At 40.9% G+C, this 17,966-nt stretch overlaps 1 protein-coding gene across 1 annotated transcript in view; it reads right to left on the bottom strand.

Moving 5' to 3' along the window:
- LOC311043954 (protein unc-13 homolog B-like) overlaps nt 1-17,966 on the bottom strand; it is a gene marked incomplete at its 3' end in the record, with an annotated part of 110,162 nt that overhangs the window by 69,012 nt on the left and 23,184 nt on the right. Inside the window, exon 3 of the mRNA XM_084055377.1 lies at nt 1,878-1,977. Coding sequence (XP_083911503.1) covers nt 1,878-1,977 — 100 coding nt within the window. The remainder of the gene's footprint in view (nt 1-1,877; nt 1,978-17,966) is intronic.

Here is a 17,966-nt window from a genome sequence, read left to right as displayed (position 1 = left end):
TAATGATAACATAATAATATATATAAATAGCAGTCAACTTCTGTTTCTTGGTGCGGTTGGGCAGTGGTGGAAAGTAACTAAGTACATGTACTTAAGTACTGTACTATAGACCAATTATTTGTTTACCAACATTGAGACGCACAGGTGATTGTTTCACGCAATCAATTCCCAACCTGTTGTTTCGGGGTGCGCTGGTTTCAGCACACCCCGACCCCCTCTTGTGTGTTGGCTAGTGAGGCGCGTCCTAGCGAGACCTGATAGAAAGGGTTTCATTGCGCGCATACTGGTTGCACGCATACTGGTTCTTATCAGTGTGACGTCGTCTGTTAAGGGGTCTATAGTACAATTTTGAGTTACTTTTTACTTTACTAGAGTATTTCCAATTTGCAATACTTTTACTTCTACTCCACTACATCTCAGAGGCAAATATTGTACTTTCACTCCACTACAATTATTTGAAAACTTTATTTACTAGTTACTTTGCAGATATAAATTACTATATTATAAAACGTACATTAACCACTTTAGCCCTATTTTACACAACATAGGCTACTTGATTGATTGATCTACAAGCTCACAACGTGTATCGTGACGTGTTGTGAGCTTGTACAGTAGATCTGCTATTTTCAAACATAAGTACTTGTACTTTAAGTATATTTTGATGCCATGACTTCTGCACTTTTACTCAAGTAGCATTTTGAACACAGGCCTTTTACTTCTAACAAGAGTATTTTTATATTGTGGCATTGCTACTTTTATTTAAGTAAAATATCTGAGTACTTCTTCCACCACGCAGCTGATCAGCTTGCCTGGCTCAACTCAGAGCCAGGCAGAGAATCGGATTCAGCTAGATAACCATAGATTTACTATCCGCTCATGTTCGGGTCACTGTGCAGTTTCTCTTCCCATCCGTTTTATCCAATTCTGACCACAAATTCTCATTTGCCAGCCCACCAGGCTGGACCCCCACAGGCAGCCAACAGTCCCAGTCAATCTCAGTCAGTCCCATTAGAGTCTGCTAGCAAAACTAGCCGCACAGTGAGAGATGTCTGGGTGTCATGTCTGGGTGTCAGCAGATCTACAAGCTCATAGCGCAGCACCGAGTGCCGCACTATGAGCTCGTAGATCTGCTATTTTTGAATAATCATGAAAATGTGTGCAAATCTTTGAATATATATATATATTTTAAAGAGAACATTTGTGACTCAAATCTTTGCTTCTGGGGGCGTCCCTGGAACTACACATTTTGAGATGGGGGTCCGCGGCCAAATACGTATAATTTTGGGTGGTCCTTGACATGAAAAAGTTTGAGAACCACTAATATTAGAGCAACGTAAGTGTTTCAGAAAACTGTTAGGATTTAGAAGACATTTTGTAGAATCGGAACCTCTGGCCTTAATGGGTTAAAAGGGGAAGTCAGTGTGAAATCACGGTCAAAACTGTCAAAGTTGTGTTGACGGCAAAAATCACTTATCAGTCATGATTCTGAAATACAGTATGTGCTTTCATTTTAACTTCATGCCTCATTTCTCAGGCTGGGTCACATAATGGTTTTCAAAGTGCCCCTGCAGGGGTCTGTAACTGTGAGAGCGTACAAATGGAACTAAATGGACCCGTACGGGTTTTTTGTACGCTCTCAGAGTTAAGGGGGCGGTGGCCTAATACCAAACTGAGGGTCCTTAAAAGTAAAAAAGAAAAAAATGTGTATTGAACATAATAGATCACCTGTCCTGCAATTGGAAGGAGAAATTACTTGGGAAGCACATCCTCAAAGGGAAATATAACAACAATTAAAGAACACACACACACACACACACACACACACACACACACACACACACACACACACACACACACACACACACAGTGAGACTTACAACATGAAGTCTTGTTCCCAACATGGCTGGTTTCCACGGACCGTGATGGTGGTGCTTTTCACATTCTGCACTTTTAGAGTCACGTAGGCATTGAACTTATCTGGAACAGAGCAGAATGTCACAGCTGGATTAGATTGGATACTGTGGGCACACCTGAAAAGGGCTGAAATGCTTGATTTTTGCTTGAATGCTTGATTTTTCAAAAAAAGCAGATCTACAAGCTCATAGCGCGGCACTCGGTGCCGTGCTATGAGCTTGTAGATCTGCTATTATTAAATAGCCCAAAGTATAGAACAGAAACATAAAAGAAAGTACTCCAGAATAAGGAGGTCTGAACAGCCATGTGTTTCAATGTAATTCCAACAGTCAACAGTCAATGTCACAGGGTCTGTTAAAGAACAGTTTAACAACTTAAGCCCTATATGTTTTATTCATGAATTTAACCTATATTTAATCAGGCAAAGCAAGTTAAGAACCAATTACAACCGCGGCCTCTTGAGGGAGAGTGGAACGGGGGCTAAAAGAAACCCACAATCAGGTTAAAACAATAAAAATCCCCAAGTAATGATATATACAAAACACAGTTTAAATGCACACAGTAAACCACGCATTATAGACGAGTATGAGCCCAAGCTAAACGAGGGACAGCAGCATTAAGCTGTATAAAGCTTGATGACCTCTGTCACTCTGCTATCCGGTTTGCTATAAACAGAGATATATACAGTACGTGTGTGTGTGTGTGTGTGTGTGTGTGTGTGTGTGTGTGTGTGTGTGTGTGTGTGTGTGTGTGTGTGTGTGTGTGTGTGTGTGTGTGTGTGTGTGTGTGTGTGTGTGTGTGTGTGTGTGTGTGCGTGCGTGCGTGCGTGCGTGCGTGCGTGCGTGCGTGCGTGCGTGCGTGCGCGCGGCTGCGCGCGCACGCACACACACACACACACACACACACACACACACACACACGCAGGGAGGGGTTAAAATAAAAAAATAAAGAAAATAAAGAATTCTGTTTCTTAAGAACACACGCCCATTTCACCTGCTGGGCAGAGAGGACGTAATTCAATAAGTGAGCAGCTGGAGAAAGTAATTTAGACAGATTCCAGGAGAGCACGGCCTAAAGATGAAACGGACTGGAGGCATTTCATTTCCAGAGCAACCGAGCTGGACGGAAGGGGGATCAGATTTGAAATGCCACGGTGGCCCTGAAAGCCTCACCGTCTCTCCCAGCGGGAGAAATGGAACGGGCGACAGGTCGGGGAGGTACCCGATTAGACATGTCTCCTGGGACCTCGGCAGCCTGAAAAAACGCCGGGGAAGATCATTTACCAGCTGTTACCAACACATTTCAATTTTCACAACCTGCTCTCAACTGGCTGGCAGGGCACACGTTTTCTAACCCATTCAATCCGGGGACGCATTCTCTGTCATTTTCTTCTTTCTTTGGCTATTCAAAAATAGCAGATCTACAAGCTTATAGCGCGGCACCGAGTGCCGCGCTATGAGCTTGTAGATCTGCTATTTTTGAAAAAATCTATATTTTAAAGATTTGCACACATTTTCACGATTTTACAAAAATAGCAGATCTACAAGCTTGTAGATCTGCTATTTTTGAATAGCCAAAGAAATCTAAAATGACAGAGATGCGTTCCCGGATTGAATGGGTTAAGTCCCTGTCCACACATGTCCCAATGGTGTGGTTTAAATCCTCAGACAAATCATCTCCCTTCAATAAATGTACATGTTGGGGGGGGGGGGGGGGGGGGGGGGGATTGGTTAACCCATTAAAACCGGGAAAGCGTCCGTGTCATTTTCGATTTTTGCGTTTGCTATTTAAAAAATAGCAGATATACAAGCTGCGTGTCACTTCGTGCCACGCTGTGAGCTTCTATATCTACTATTTGTTTTACATTTTTGAAAAGTACGAGTTGCCCCTCCACTGACGCACAGATACACAGAGGGGGGCGGGGCACGTGGCTGGAGGCCATTCCGATATCTTGTAATTAACAAAAAGTGTCATTTATTGAGCGAAGCAAGCTGCAACACAACCTTGTTCGGAAGGACATTAAAAAAGGAAGGTTGTCAGTCGTGATGGACAAACAAACCAAGGACAGCTGCACATCACTGAATGGTGTATGGGTTCAGCAATATCACCAATGGACAGCAACAGGCCATGTGTGCTGCCATATATATATATATATATATATATATATATATGTTTTAAAGTGAACATTTTCAACTCCGATCTGTGCTTCTGGGGGTCCCTGGATCAACATATTTTGAGATGGGGTTCCGCGGTCAAATACATATCATTTTTGGGTGGTCCTTGACATGGAAAAGTTGGAACACCACTGATATACTGTACTGTAGCAACATACTGTTAGGATATAGAAAACATATTTAGATATGCATTTGGCCCGTGGACCCCCATCTCAAAATGTTTCGTTCTAGGGACCCCCCAGAAGCAAAGATTTGAGTTACAAATGTTCACTTTAAAAATATATATATATATTCATAGATTTGCACAAAATGTTCCAAGATTTTTTGAAAAATAGCAGATCTACAAGCTCATAGCGCGGCACTTGGTGCCGCGCTATGAGCTTGTAGATCTGCTATTTTTGAATAGCCAAACACATCTAAAAATGACACAGATGCGTTCCCGGATTGCATGGCTTAAGTGGTTAACACGTGGTTGGTTTCAGCAAGAGACTCAGATATGTATTTGCATAAAGGTATCACATGGCATGACAGTGTGGTTTTGGGTTGTATGTAGCTGTACTGGTCAGCTCCCGGTACAGACCCCATACAGCTATACTGTTGTACTGCTGAGCACTGGCCAGCTTTAAACCATTTAAACCGGGAACGCATCATGTGTAACCACTTAAACCATTATTTTATACTTTGGCTATTTTTTGAACAATCTGGACAATTTGTGCAAATCTTTGAATATGCCGGTATATATTTTTAAAGCGAACGTTTGTAACTCAAATCTTTGCTTCTGGGGCAGGGGTCCCTGGAACAACACATTTTGATGGGGATCGGCAGACAAAACATCTAATTTTGGGTGGCCCTTGACAAGAAAATGTTTGAGCACCACTGTGGCAACAACTGTTTTTCTGAAAAATTAAGACATTTGTTGAGACATTTGACAGTTACAAATGTTCGCTTAAAAAACAATAATTGAAAGATTTGCACACATTTTCACTATTTTTCAAAAACAGCAGATCTACAAGCTCACAGCCAAAGAAATCTAAAATGACAGAGATTGCATGGGTTAACGCAGAAATCCCAGCCAGTTCAGCTATTCAAACATTCAGCTCAGCTATTCAACCTTCCAATTAAAATAATTTCATGTTCATTTTTCCCGAAATAATCACACAAAAGATTCAATCAGAAGAGACCAGACGGGAATGCAGCATGTATACTTTCAGCCTGCCAACCATGGTCTCCAAACCACTGTTTCTCAACGTCAGGTCCAAGGACCAGCAGGGGTCCAAATGGTCCACTTGCGGGTCTGTAACTCTCGCAGTTAAATAAGCACTGAGGATTTTACGGTGTCTATTGGGGTTCCAGTTTATACTGTAGCTTAGTTCATAGATTCTCAACCTTTTCAATTGCAAGGATTCCCCGTTTCATATGCATATAAGGCCATGGAGCCCCATTTGATACAATGTAACCAAATGGACCATACGGGTCAATTTGGTTCCATAATGGAACTTCCATTTCTACACTCTCTAAGAGTTACAGACCTGCATAAGGGTCCCTTTGGACCACTGGTGGTCCCTGGTGGACCCGACATTGAGAACCAGTCATCTGAAACTGGATAAGTTCAACCATGGATGAGAAATGATGTCTATAGCGGGTCCTTTGTCCTGCGTCAACAGCTGGATAAGGAGACAATCTACCTGAAATGGTAATTACACGGCTCTGAATAGAAGTACTATATTTTCCTCTCTCTATCTCTCTCTCTTTCTCTCTCTCTCTCTCTCTCTGAGTGTCACTTTGTCCTTGCATTCTTTACTGAGCAAAATAAACGACCTGAATGTAAAGTAGACCCCCCCCCCACCCCTGGTCGTTATGCCAATTCTTGAATTCACCACACATTTCGGGACTCCCTCTTTCCTTGGTGTTTCGCCTTGATTGAGTCTAAAACCCTCACATTTAACTTCACTAAAACTACGCCTAAACCTAACGCCAACCCTAACCTAACAAACACTATGCCTAACCGTAACCTTAACGCTAAGCTCACCGAAATAATGCCTAAACCTAATCTCAAAACCCACCGTGTCCGCCTGGGCGAAACACCGGGAAAAGAGACTCTCAAAATCTGCAAAGTAACTAAAGCTGTCAAATAATTGCAGTGGAGCAAAAAGTACAAGTTAACCCATTAAGACCGGGAACGCATCTGTGTCACTTTAGAATTCTTTGGCTATTCAAAAACAGCAGATATACAAGCTCTATGAGCTTGTAGATCTGCTATTTTTTTTTAAATCTTGAAAACATTTAGTTTTTATTTTTTTCAAAAAACTGTACATTGTACTTAGTAAGTAGAGTACTAAAGTCGAGTAAATGTACTCCACTGCTTTCCACCACTGGGCATAATGTGATCTTTAAAGCTCATTAAAGATGAATGGCAGATAATAAGAGCTGAGGAACTGAATCACAGGTGATTTCTGAGAGCAGAGGGGAAGAGAGAAGCAAAAATAATTCAACTAGCAGCCAGAGAGAATGAGATCAAGAGCACAGCTCTGTGGGGAAGCAGATTTCGGGCAGAATTTTTGTGTAATTCACTGATTTAAGGGAGATAGAGCCATTATCCCATTCTGGGCTCATTAAATACAGCACTGTGCACGGTTTATGCTAATTCTAGAGCTTGTTGTAGCACAATCGGCCTTTAATCTCAATCTACTTTGCATGGAGTGTGTATTGAAGACGGCACATCTTGATATGATTGGGGAGAACTTTGTATCCGTTTATAGCTAGCATAAATCTGTATAGGGTAGAGTTTGTTATTATGATATTACTAGTGCAGTGGTTGGGAGGTGGTCCCCCAACTCTTGCTTTGAGAAACTGGTTGACAAGTAGTAATTCCTGAAGCTCATATAGTTTTGTATAATCATATAAAGTTCCTTATAATAAAAAGAATGACGTTTTTAACAGTTCTCTTATGGGCGTCTCTGACTCTCTGACTCTGACACATAATCTGTTCAGATGGAGGTCCGTGGCTAATACGTCTTTGGGGGTCCTTGACCTTTTAGGTCACAAACCCTCCAAAAGAATCATATTTGAACTGGGGACCCCCCACCCTTACAAGCACATAATTCATTACATTTATTTGACTCTTTTGACTCTACATTTGTTTGACTCTGTTCCACAGATAAATTGTAGTTCGGCAATGATCGACAATGTTTGCCTCTGTCTTATATGTAAAATTTGCCAATTTGGCCAATTTGGTATTAAAAAGGTCTTAAAAGTCATTCAATTGTAACTTTAGAAATGTGAGATACCCTGTATACACTTGTACTGTATGTTGGTTTGTTGACTGTTGAGTGAGAAAACAATGTTGCACTTTAAGCTATCATCTGCCCCCCCCCCCCCCCCCCAGACAAAAAAAAAAGAAAAAATTGGGGAACCCCAAATTTTCGTCCCCCAGTTTGAGAAACCAGTGAAAAACAGAAACATGCCAGCAGCTGCCGTGCCGCCGTGCTCGCCGCGGGCGACAGAGAAGAGGAGAACAACAGCGCTGTGAGACAATGAGAAATCAATGAAGAGGAGAAGTGAGCCTAATCAATACATCATCAGAGACAGGAGGGCCACCTGCTAACCTGAAATGACAAGCTGCCATCTGCGGAAAACAAAAGAGCAAGATGAAGAGAAATCTCTCCTCGTCTTGTAAGAGACATGGAGACTTCTGATACGTTCCGTTGCTTTTGGTCTGTGATTGCAAAGAGAGCCCCCATTGGACGAAAGCAAGACACACATAAACATACAAAACGCTCACGTCAGTGGTGGAAAGTAACTAAGTACATTTACTTAAGTACTGTACTTTATTACAATTTTGAGGTACGTATTTGTACTTTACTTGAGTATTTCCAATACTTTTACTTCTACTCCACTACATCTCAGAGGCAAATATTGTACTTTTACTTCACTACAATTATTTGAAAACTTTACAGATATAAATGCATTACATTATAAAACATACATCCACTTTAGCCCTATTTTATACATAGGCTATTTGAAAATAGCAGATCTACAAGCTCACAACGCGTCGCGACGCGTTGTGAGCTTGTAGATCGGCTATTTTCAAACATTTTAGTACTTTAACTTTTGGTACATTTTGATACCAATACCTTTGTACTTTTAATCAAGTAAATTTAGAATTCTGGACTGTAACTTGTAACAGAGTATTTCTATATTGCAGTATACAGTAGATACTTTTTACGTTGAAGTAAAGAATTTGAGTACTTTTTCCACCACTGGCTCACGTATGCACGCAGGCATGCACACACAGACGCACACACACACAGACGCACACACACACACACACAGACGCGTGTGATATTATAAATATCACACCTTTTAGTCGATTGAGGACAAAATCCATATGCAGTTCTATCATTGCGACGTGCTTGCTAAATCCATAAATCAATGCAACGTGGCCCACTCTAATGTCCCAGTTTGGGGACCATGACATGATCCGATTTAAGTTAATGGTAGTGAGCAAATAGATTCTTACTCCTGTGGGAGGGGAGCTGCCATTTCCCCAATCCCACCCGTAGCCCCAATGGCGGAAGACCCAAGGGAGACATTGGATAGTAGAGACACTTTTATTAGTTTGGGAGGGGGGGATTTTAGGTATTATCTCTTCTTTAATGAGTGCAGGTGGTCCATTATTCTGTGTTCCTTTTTGACACGGAAAGCTTTGAGGTTGAAGTTTTGTCAGAAATCCTACCAGACCCTCTCGACCTCTTCTGCAGCCTGACCAATTAATGCTAGATGTTTGGAACTGATGACAATCCTGATTTTGGTCCTAGACCACTGATTACCGATGTTCTGACTCATATTTGATGAACAAGTAAATATCAAATACACACATGAACTGATGACTCATGACTCATTTTATCATCTACTCAGGTTTTTGTGTGCACCCCAGACAGCTTTAAGGTTTCTTTTTTCAATATTTAGATAATTTGATATTCATTTTGTCAGATATAGCAATATAACCCATTAAAGGGGAAATCCACCCATTTTCAATATTTAACTATGTCATTAATATAGCATAAAGGAGTTGTGTGGAAATAAGAAAAAAGTTCCCCCCTTTCTGTGTTGCCTTGAACTGGAGGATTGATTGTGGGTTTAACATTGCAAATTACAACGTGATGACTCATCATGTTGTAATTTGCAATGTTAAACCCACAATCAATCCTCCAGTTCAAGGCAACACAGAAAGGGGGGAACTTTTTTCTTATTTCCACACAACTCCTTTATGCTATATTAATGACATAGTTAAATATTGAAAATGGGTGGATTTCCCCTTTAAGGCCTGAGGTTCCGATTCTACAAAATGTCTTCTAAATCCTAACAGTTTTTAAAAAAAAAAGTATGTTGCTATGTCAGTGGTTTTCAAACTTTTTAAACTATACAAAAAAAAACTGGTCAAAGATTGGCCATATTGTGAAATAATATAAACATTTGAAAACAGCTGATCTACAAGCTCACAACGCCTCGCGTTGCGAGGCGTTGTGAGCTTGTAGATCGGCTATTTTCATAATATTTATCTGTGGAACAGAGTCAAACAAAAACAAAATCCTACATTCCAAGTGCTTGTCAGGGTCGGGGGTCCCAAGTTAAAACATGATTATTTTGGGGGGTCACGGTCTGAAAATGTTGAGAACCACTGGCCTAGAGGATGGAGTGCGGAGGAGGCGAGTCAACAAAAATTAAGGTATTGGAATTTGGCTGATGTCCTTATGTGTGAGGGAGTGTTTTTTCAATTACTTTTTTTCATTTATTTATGTATTTTAATTTTACTTCTTTCATTTTCAACAAAATACATTTAAGAAAAATGTAAAAATGAATGAATTGAAAAGACACTGCCTCCTCACGCTTTAGGACAGATCAGCCAAATTCCAATACCTTAATTTCTACCTACTCTCTCACAGCCCCCTCACACATGTTAAAAATAGCCGATCTACAAGCTCACAAGACGTTGTGAGCTTGTAGATCAGCTTCTATTGAAAAATTTGGAAAAAGTTTGAACAAGTGTTAAAGTCACAAACCAATACAGATGTTGTCAATAAAGTCATGTTCAATATATCAGCCAGACCGATATATCTGGTACTATTTGGGTCTTGTGCAGTTGACAGTGAAAATAATAAGAAACAATATCTTGGATGTCTATTTGTGTTTTGGGAGGGAGCTGTGCCAAATAATTAGGTTTCTCCCATAATTCAATCTCTCCATCTGTGACAGAAGTGTCCTTTTGGCGGTCCACTGTGGCTTAATATGGCTGTACTTTATTAGCCTGCACCTCTACACTGTCTGAGTCACATAGTCATTAAAGTCCACACTGAGTCCACTCATCTTTAAACGAATAAAACCGGGAAAGAATCTGTGTCATTTTAGATTTTAGCTATAAATAGCATATATACTGTAGCATTAGCAACATGCATTTTTCAGAGAAAAAAAAACACTGTTTAGAACAGTGGTTCTCAAAGATAGCAGATGCACAAGCTCCCAGCGCGTCACTTTGTGCTGAGCTGTGAGCTTGTACATCTGCTATTTTTGAACATTTTTGAAAAATCTTGACACTGTTTTTAATCATTTATAATATTGTTTCTACAATCTTCTCTTCTGGGGGTCCCTGGCACAAATCATCTTCAGATGGGGGTCCGCAACCATATATATATATATATATATATCAATTTGGGGGTCCTTGGCACGAAAAAGTTTGAGAACTACTGGTTTAGAAGACATTTGCAGAATCGGCTTCAGGTCTTAATGGGTTAATGGCCAGCTGTGAGTGGTTCAGAGACACAATTGCATGTGATTAAGGCTGAAGGCTGAAGTTTGAAGTCTTATTTCTAATAATTAGAGTTAATTCAATTGGTTCAATCAATTTACAAAGTTGAAGAAACGTGAGCACCTACTGCATTATATCCTTGTTAAAGAGGCGTTCATGCTTGTGATAAGCTGTTTAAAAGCATTGTCATTCCCTATTCATAACCATCCTTATGTACTGTTCGTAGCCTTTCCGAGCCATGTGGCCCATAGGACCTATCTCCTGTTTCAGTAGCGTGAGGCAAACTTGATGTACAAGTACACCCCCTGGACATGACACTATAGTATGTCGCAGGGTCTTACCCGAACCCTACCCTTGATGCTGAGTGCCAAGCAGGGCAGGCATTGGGTCCCATTTTGTAAAGTCTTTGGTATAACTCGACCGGGGAATCGAACCCCCAACCTCCCAGTCTCAGGGTGGACACTCTAACCACAAGGCCGCTGAGCTGGTATCTACAGTATGTACGTGAATAAGCCAAATACAGTAACAAACAGTAAAGTGAAACAGATTTACAAGCTCACAATGTGTCACGCAGTGTTGTGAGTTGTGAGTAGATCCTGTAGAAACTTAATAGGCTCTATGCACAGCAGCCATATTGGAAAAACTTTGGCCCCCTCCCTTACTTCCTTCACAGGTGTTACCAATGGTACTAATGAAGGCTCCGTTCCATTTAGTGTAGCACAGTGGTTCTCAAAACTTAATTTCAAGAACCTCCATAACTCTGAGAGTGTACAAATGGAACCAAATGGACCTTACCATTTGGTTCCATTTGTACACTCAGAGTTCCACCCCGTAAGGGGCCATTTGGAACCCCCTCAAGGAACCCTGAGTGTTTCCAGTGGGTAACCGCCTTCCATTCCGACATCTCGCCACTCCGACTAGTGGCTTCCGTGTGCGGTTAAGGTTAGGGTTAGGTATAGGGTTCGTTAACGTCGGAAAGGCGACATGTCGGAAAGGCGCCATGTAACCTTCCAGTGAGCCAACATGCACAATATCAGCACCCTGACTCTGTTTGACCAGAATGGAACAGAGCCTTCATTAGTATCATTGGGTGACACCTGTGAAGGAAGATGCCCAATTTCTTTCCAATATGGCTGCTGTGCATAGAGCCTATTGACTTTCATTAAAACAGCTTCTTTGATCGTTTTGATGCTTGTGTGAAATCAGGTACAGTATTTGAATGGACGTGGACTTAAAGCTGTCCACAGACTCTTGTTAATCGCTGACTGAATGAAGCGATTGCATTACGGCAAGCAAGACTTCCCTCTCATAATTTCCCCTACACCTAATTGCTTCAGTTTTTTTTTTACGGTTTTATCCACCCATGTCCTTTCAGACAAAATGACTAGCCTCTGCCAGTGGTGGAAGAAGCATTTGGTTAAAATACTCTGTTACGAGTAAAATGCCTGTATTCAAAACTGTACTTGAGTAAAAAAAGTATTGACATTGACAAATATGCTTACAGTTCCAAAGTAAAAGTACTCAGGCCTCTGGGCTCTCTGTCTGCCCTCTTATCCTCCGTCTGTCTCTCGCCCTGCCCTCATCCCTCGCTCCATCCCTCCCTTGTCACACGGTAATAGAGTATTCATTACTGTAGACGGCTCGGTAAATGTCATCTCGCCTGGCCATGTCACACACGCCCGTGTGTAACTGAATATAACTTATTTATTTTCATAAGTCATGGCCACTTAATTATAAATGACACCGGCTGCTCCCCGGGTGTCCTGCTGCATGCTGGGATATGTCCTCCTCGCCACTGTGTTTGTGGGGAGGTGGGGGAGAGCAGGGGTTTGTGGGATGCATCTATGCATGACTGGCAGATACGTCTGTCTGTCTGTCTGTCTGTCTGTCTGTCTGTCTGCCTGTCTGCTTGTCCGTCCGTCTGTCTTCTTTCTTTCTTTATAGGCTCTATGCACAGCAGCCATATTATCACTTCCTTCACAGGTGTTACCAATGATACTAATTTCCACGACCCCCATAACTCTGAGAGTGTACAAATGGAACCAAATGGACCCTTACGGGTCCATTTACGGGTCCATTTGGTTCCATTTGTACACTCTCAGAGTTACACACCTGTAAGGGGCCATTTGGAAGCCCATGAGGGTTCCTGGACCCCAACTGTAGACCCACTGGTGTAGCAGAGTGTTTCCAGTGAGCCAACATGCACAATATCAGCACCCTGACTCTGTTTGACCAGAATGGAACAGAGCTTTCGTTAGTATCATTGGTAACACCTGTGAATGTCTTCATAATATGGCTGCTGTGAATAGAGCCTATGACTACTCACCACTAGGCCTGTGACAACTATAACATAGTTGATTGCAATTATTTGACAATAATCACAATTATTGTTTGTATAATCATCATAAGTGTTTCCGTTCACCTGTATACATTCATCTGTTGGAAAAAAAAGTATATGGCCTGTCCTGGCCATAGTACCTACATCATTTTGATTATTGATACTGGTTTATTGTCAGTCATTTCTTTGTATATTGAAGTTTTTTTTTGTCATACAGTATCTGCCCTGTGCTATTTTTGATTACAAAGCTTAAAGACAAACAGGATATATAATGTTGATATGTTCCAGTGTTCAATGCCAAGAAGTTGAACACAATTAAATCATTAATTGCAATTATTTGTACGACAATTAATCGTCAGCTAAAATGTCAGGACGGTGACAGCCCTATACCGACTGTGTGAGAGACCCTGCTGCCTCCTGTATATCACACACGCTGCAAAGCCTTAAGTGAATGATGGATCTCTTTTCAGTTAGCTCCTTTCACCCTCGTGGCTCCGGTTTCACATTCTAGCCATGCAGGCTCTAGTCTACTCAGACAGATGAAGACCAAACCAACATTGCAGCAGGAGTCCCAATCGTTTTTACAGCATGGCGCCCGATACGGCCAGCCGTCTAGAGCCTGGTTCTCGGGGTCCTTGAGGGAGTTCCAGGGGGTCCCCAGCTAAATGATAGATAGTTAGGAACTAAATTGACCCTTATGGGTTTGTAACTCAGAAGGTGTACAAATGGAACCAAGTGGACCCGTTGGTTCCATTTGTACACTCTCAGAGTTAAATTAACACAGATTTTACAATAGAAATCAGGGTCCCAGAGATAGAAATGCCATTAAATGGGGGTCCGTAGCCTAATGCATGTCAAACTGGGGGTCCTTGAAAATGAAATGGTTGAGAATCACTGCTAGAGCTGTAAAAATCTTCTCTTATGGCGGGGTCCTTGGCATATCTTTTCAAATGGGGGTCCGCGGGCTAGTAAGTGTCAATTTGGGGGTCCTTGACATGAAAAGGTTTGAGAACCACTGGTCTAGAGCACGGTTTGTCTACATCCCTAAATGTATCTATAAAGTATTTACTCAAGTACTGTACTTACTGTAGGTACAATTTCGAGGTATTTTTTACTTTACTGGAGTACAGTATTTCCAATTTTCAATACTTTCACTTCTACAGTACTCCACTACATCTCAGAGGGAAATATTGTACTTTTACTACAATTATTTGAAAACGTTAGTTACTAAGTTACTTTGTAGATTTGGATTATTATTACAAAACATACATATAGACCACTTCAACCCTATATACTTTAGCCGATCTACAAGCTCACAATGTGTCGCTTTGCAACGCGCTGTGAGCTTGTAGATCTGCTACAGTATTTTCAAAAGATTGTTATACATGACAAACTTGTGAAATGGGACAGCTTTAAAGTTTTGCACTTTTTGGTAGAAATAAAAAGAGATACAATAAGAGTAAGACAGTAGAGACACAAGTTACAGAAGCAGTTGATTTTATTACCAACTTCATGTTAAAATGTGTTTTGCAGATATATCAGATGGACAAAGATGTGGCAAAATAATCATACGATGTAATCTATGCAGAAAGAATAAATTAAATGTATGTAAGTAAAGTGCACAGTGCAAGAACTGGCTTAAGCCTAAACGTGTGTAATAATTCACTGAGTGCTGCTTGTGAAAAACTATTCAAAATCTAAAAGATTCAAGACATTTAATAGGACAAAAATGCACATGTTTTAGAATGTCCCATGTGGAGGGGGAATAACAACACTAAAGGCTTCCACTATAAATTATTGACCATGTTTCAGCTTTTATTTTATTCCTGTGAGCATTTTGGAAGCTCATTTTATATGATATAAAGATCTGCTGGTCGCTATAGTGCCAGCTAGTGCCAGCTCTCTAAACCAGAGGTCTCAACAGGGGGTCCGGGACCCCTAGGGGGTCCTCAGAGTTACTACAGGGGGTCCGCCAAATCTTTTTTTTTTTTTGTGTGATTTTTACATTAACCACTTCAACGGAATATCCCTATTCTGAGGAAAGCTTTAGCCAAAAATGACAGATCTACAAGCACACAACACCTTGCGCTGTGAGGCGTTGTGTGCTTGTAGATCTGCTATTTTAGGTAAAGAGGTTTGGTGTAGAGGGAAAAAAGAGCAGACCAAGTACAGAGTGAAAGGGTTTAAGTGGTTAAATGTCTGAAAAACCACATTAGCATGAATCCAACATTAGCATGAATGACGGACAGATCGGTGAACCAATGGGATCTCACAGAACTTTTCTCCGGATATTTTGAACCCGCCCCTCTAGACCAGATATCAGACACGCTAGGGCAGCCTAGTCCATGGCTGACTATACTGTATGCATGCCACCACCACAACCTTTATGGGAAACTTGTAAGCAGGGAAGGAAAAATCAAGCAAAGCTGGCTTATTTTCAGAGAAGGCTTCTGCTGCAAGCTGTTCTCCCAGAAGGAATACAAACTAATTAGTACTGGACTACATGACTGCAGGAATTGTGCCACCACTCAAAAATGCACAAGAACAGTCCAGATCATGCACTTGTCATCATGGAAAGAATTAGAGTTTCACTTACAAAAAGGTATTCAAGTTATTAGGTTATTTGAGAGTCTTGCTGACTTGTTGTCAGCAACACAACACTTGTAATGTTGTAAACCAAGTGTGGTTGTTTTTCTGTTAGTGTGAAAATCTGGTGGCTTGATAGCATTGTCGTAAGACAATGTGAAACTTAGTTTCACATTAGCACGCAGTTGTTTTGTTCGATATTTTGGGGAATTTTCTGCCTGGACTCACAATCACTTGTAAACAGAAATGATCTATCTGCCCACAAAGCCATTTTGTTCCTTGTACCTGCATTGAGTGAGTGATAAATACACCTCTTGAATCTGTTGTATGCAAATATCTCACCCATAACATTATCGGACCAGTTGATATTGATTAACCCCCAATCAGAATGGAAATGGATGGATGGATGGATAGATCAATACTGCAGATAGATAAGAAAATCGATCCTCCGCCGTGTTGACATCAACATCCCAAATAATGACAAACAACGTATTTACCTTCCACACAAATCATCTATTCCAATGAGATTAGGAAGACTTGCCATCCTTTAGAGGTCCCACAATTGGTTCATCAATAGCGTAATGAGAAAGAAAGAAATATAGAGCTCTAGCTACAACGTTGCTAAATTACCAGTGCCAGCCCTAGCCAAATACACTAATTTAGCATTATGCCTAATTCATGCCACACTTCCTGCGTAAGGATTTTTTGGCCAGCTGCCCGAGTGAAATTGAAGGACACCAAAACAAGAAATTTGAATTTATTTTGATACGTTATTTTTTCAGCATTTCCGCTTTGTTGCTGATAGTGAGAGAGAGACAGGAAAGGTGAGAGATGGGCGGGGGGGGAGGTCAAGCGCCTTTGTTCGTATTCAAACACTGCCAGCTATGGAAAGGACAACCCATCCATGCCACACATGCTCTTACCACTGGAGCACCCCTTGAAAAAGTTGATTTTTTATGACATACCATAGAATATCGTTCATAATGTAATTTGATAAGATGCATGTTGTTGTGATTAGATGGGCCAATCACTGGAAGTTTCTCCTCTCGTGGTTGAAGAAAGCAGCATTGCATCCTGTATTAGTGATCAGCATAATGCAATAAAGACAGAGAATAGAAAACTATTCTGAATATTTTTTCCCCCCAGCTTGATTATTTTACAGGAAGGTCAGCAGAAAAATAACCCATTTCTTTGCCAAGAGACCAATGCACAAGTACAATGAGAGGTGATCAATGTGCTCAATTTAAAGTATTTAACCTTTAAAATGTTAAACCTTGACACTGATTTATGTTAAAGTACTGTGTAATCAAATATAGATATATTCAGCGGCTTTGTTAGGATCTTGAGACATTGAGGGCTTAGCCCATGCAGCCAACACATCTTTACACCTTACTGCTGCACTATTTCAGAGTAGAATGAATATAAGATGTGAAACACTGTGCTCTACCAAAACGTTCTACCAGCGTATAGGCTGACTTTCACTTTACTTTTTTTAACATGAAATCACAAATAAACTTGTAAAAAAAAGAATTGAGTGAAATCTGAGTTCAATTCAACTTATTTTTATTTTCTGGAGCAGGATTAAAAACCGCAAGAAAGAAATAATGATGTTGATGTTGATGAGCGTGTGTTTGCCGCACTACTCATCTCCTCTGCTCTCTCATACTGTTCTCTTCTGCTCTCTAATGTCCTGCTCATGAAAGGGATGAAGTCAGCACATAATGCCAACCAAAATCTAACCAAATCTCATTAAAATTGATGTGATGAAAGTTTGCTATGATACGCAAAGTTTTACAGACAGGTTGAGAGTCAGGAAGGGACTGGGTCCGTCTGTGACAGCTCACTCACGGTCACGGACAGGTACCTAGTACAGTATACTGTATAAAGAAGAGCCAACATCTGGGCACCATTCAAGAAAGGCAGTCTAGAAGAGTTAAGTGGTTCTCAACCTTTTAAGGCTGCGACCCCCACCCCAAAAAAAAATATCACAATTGAACTGGGGACCCCTCCACCCTGACAAGCACTTGGAATTGTAGGAGTTGAGGCATTACATTTAGTTTGACTCGGTTCCACAGATAAATAGTGAAAATAGCCGATTTACAAGCTCACAACGCCTCAACTAGATCGTCTATTTTCAAAATGTTCACCT

The sequence above is a fragment of the Gymnoscopelus microlampas genome (genome assembly GCF_963454915.1).
Source record: "Gymnoscopelus microlampas genome assembly, chromosome: 4".
In the NCBI taxonomy this organism is placed as follows: domain Eukaryota; kingdom Metazoa; phylum Chordata; class Actinopteri; order Myctophiformes; family Myctophidae; genus Gymnoscopelus; species Gymnoscopelus microlampas.
Note: the sequence above shows the minus strand (reverse complement) of the source record. Positions and strands in the feature narration are given on the sequence as shown.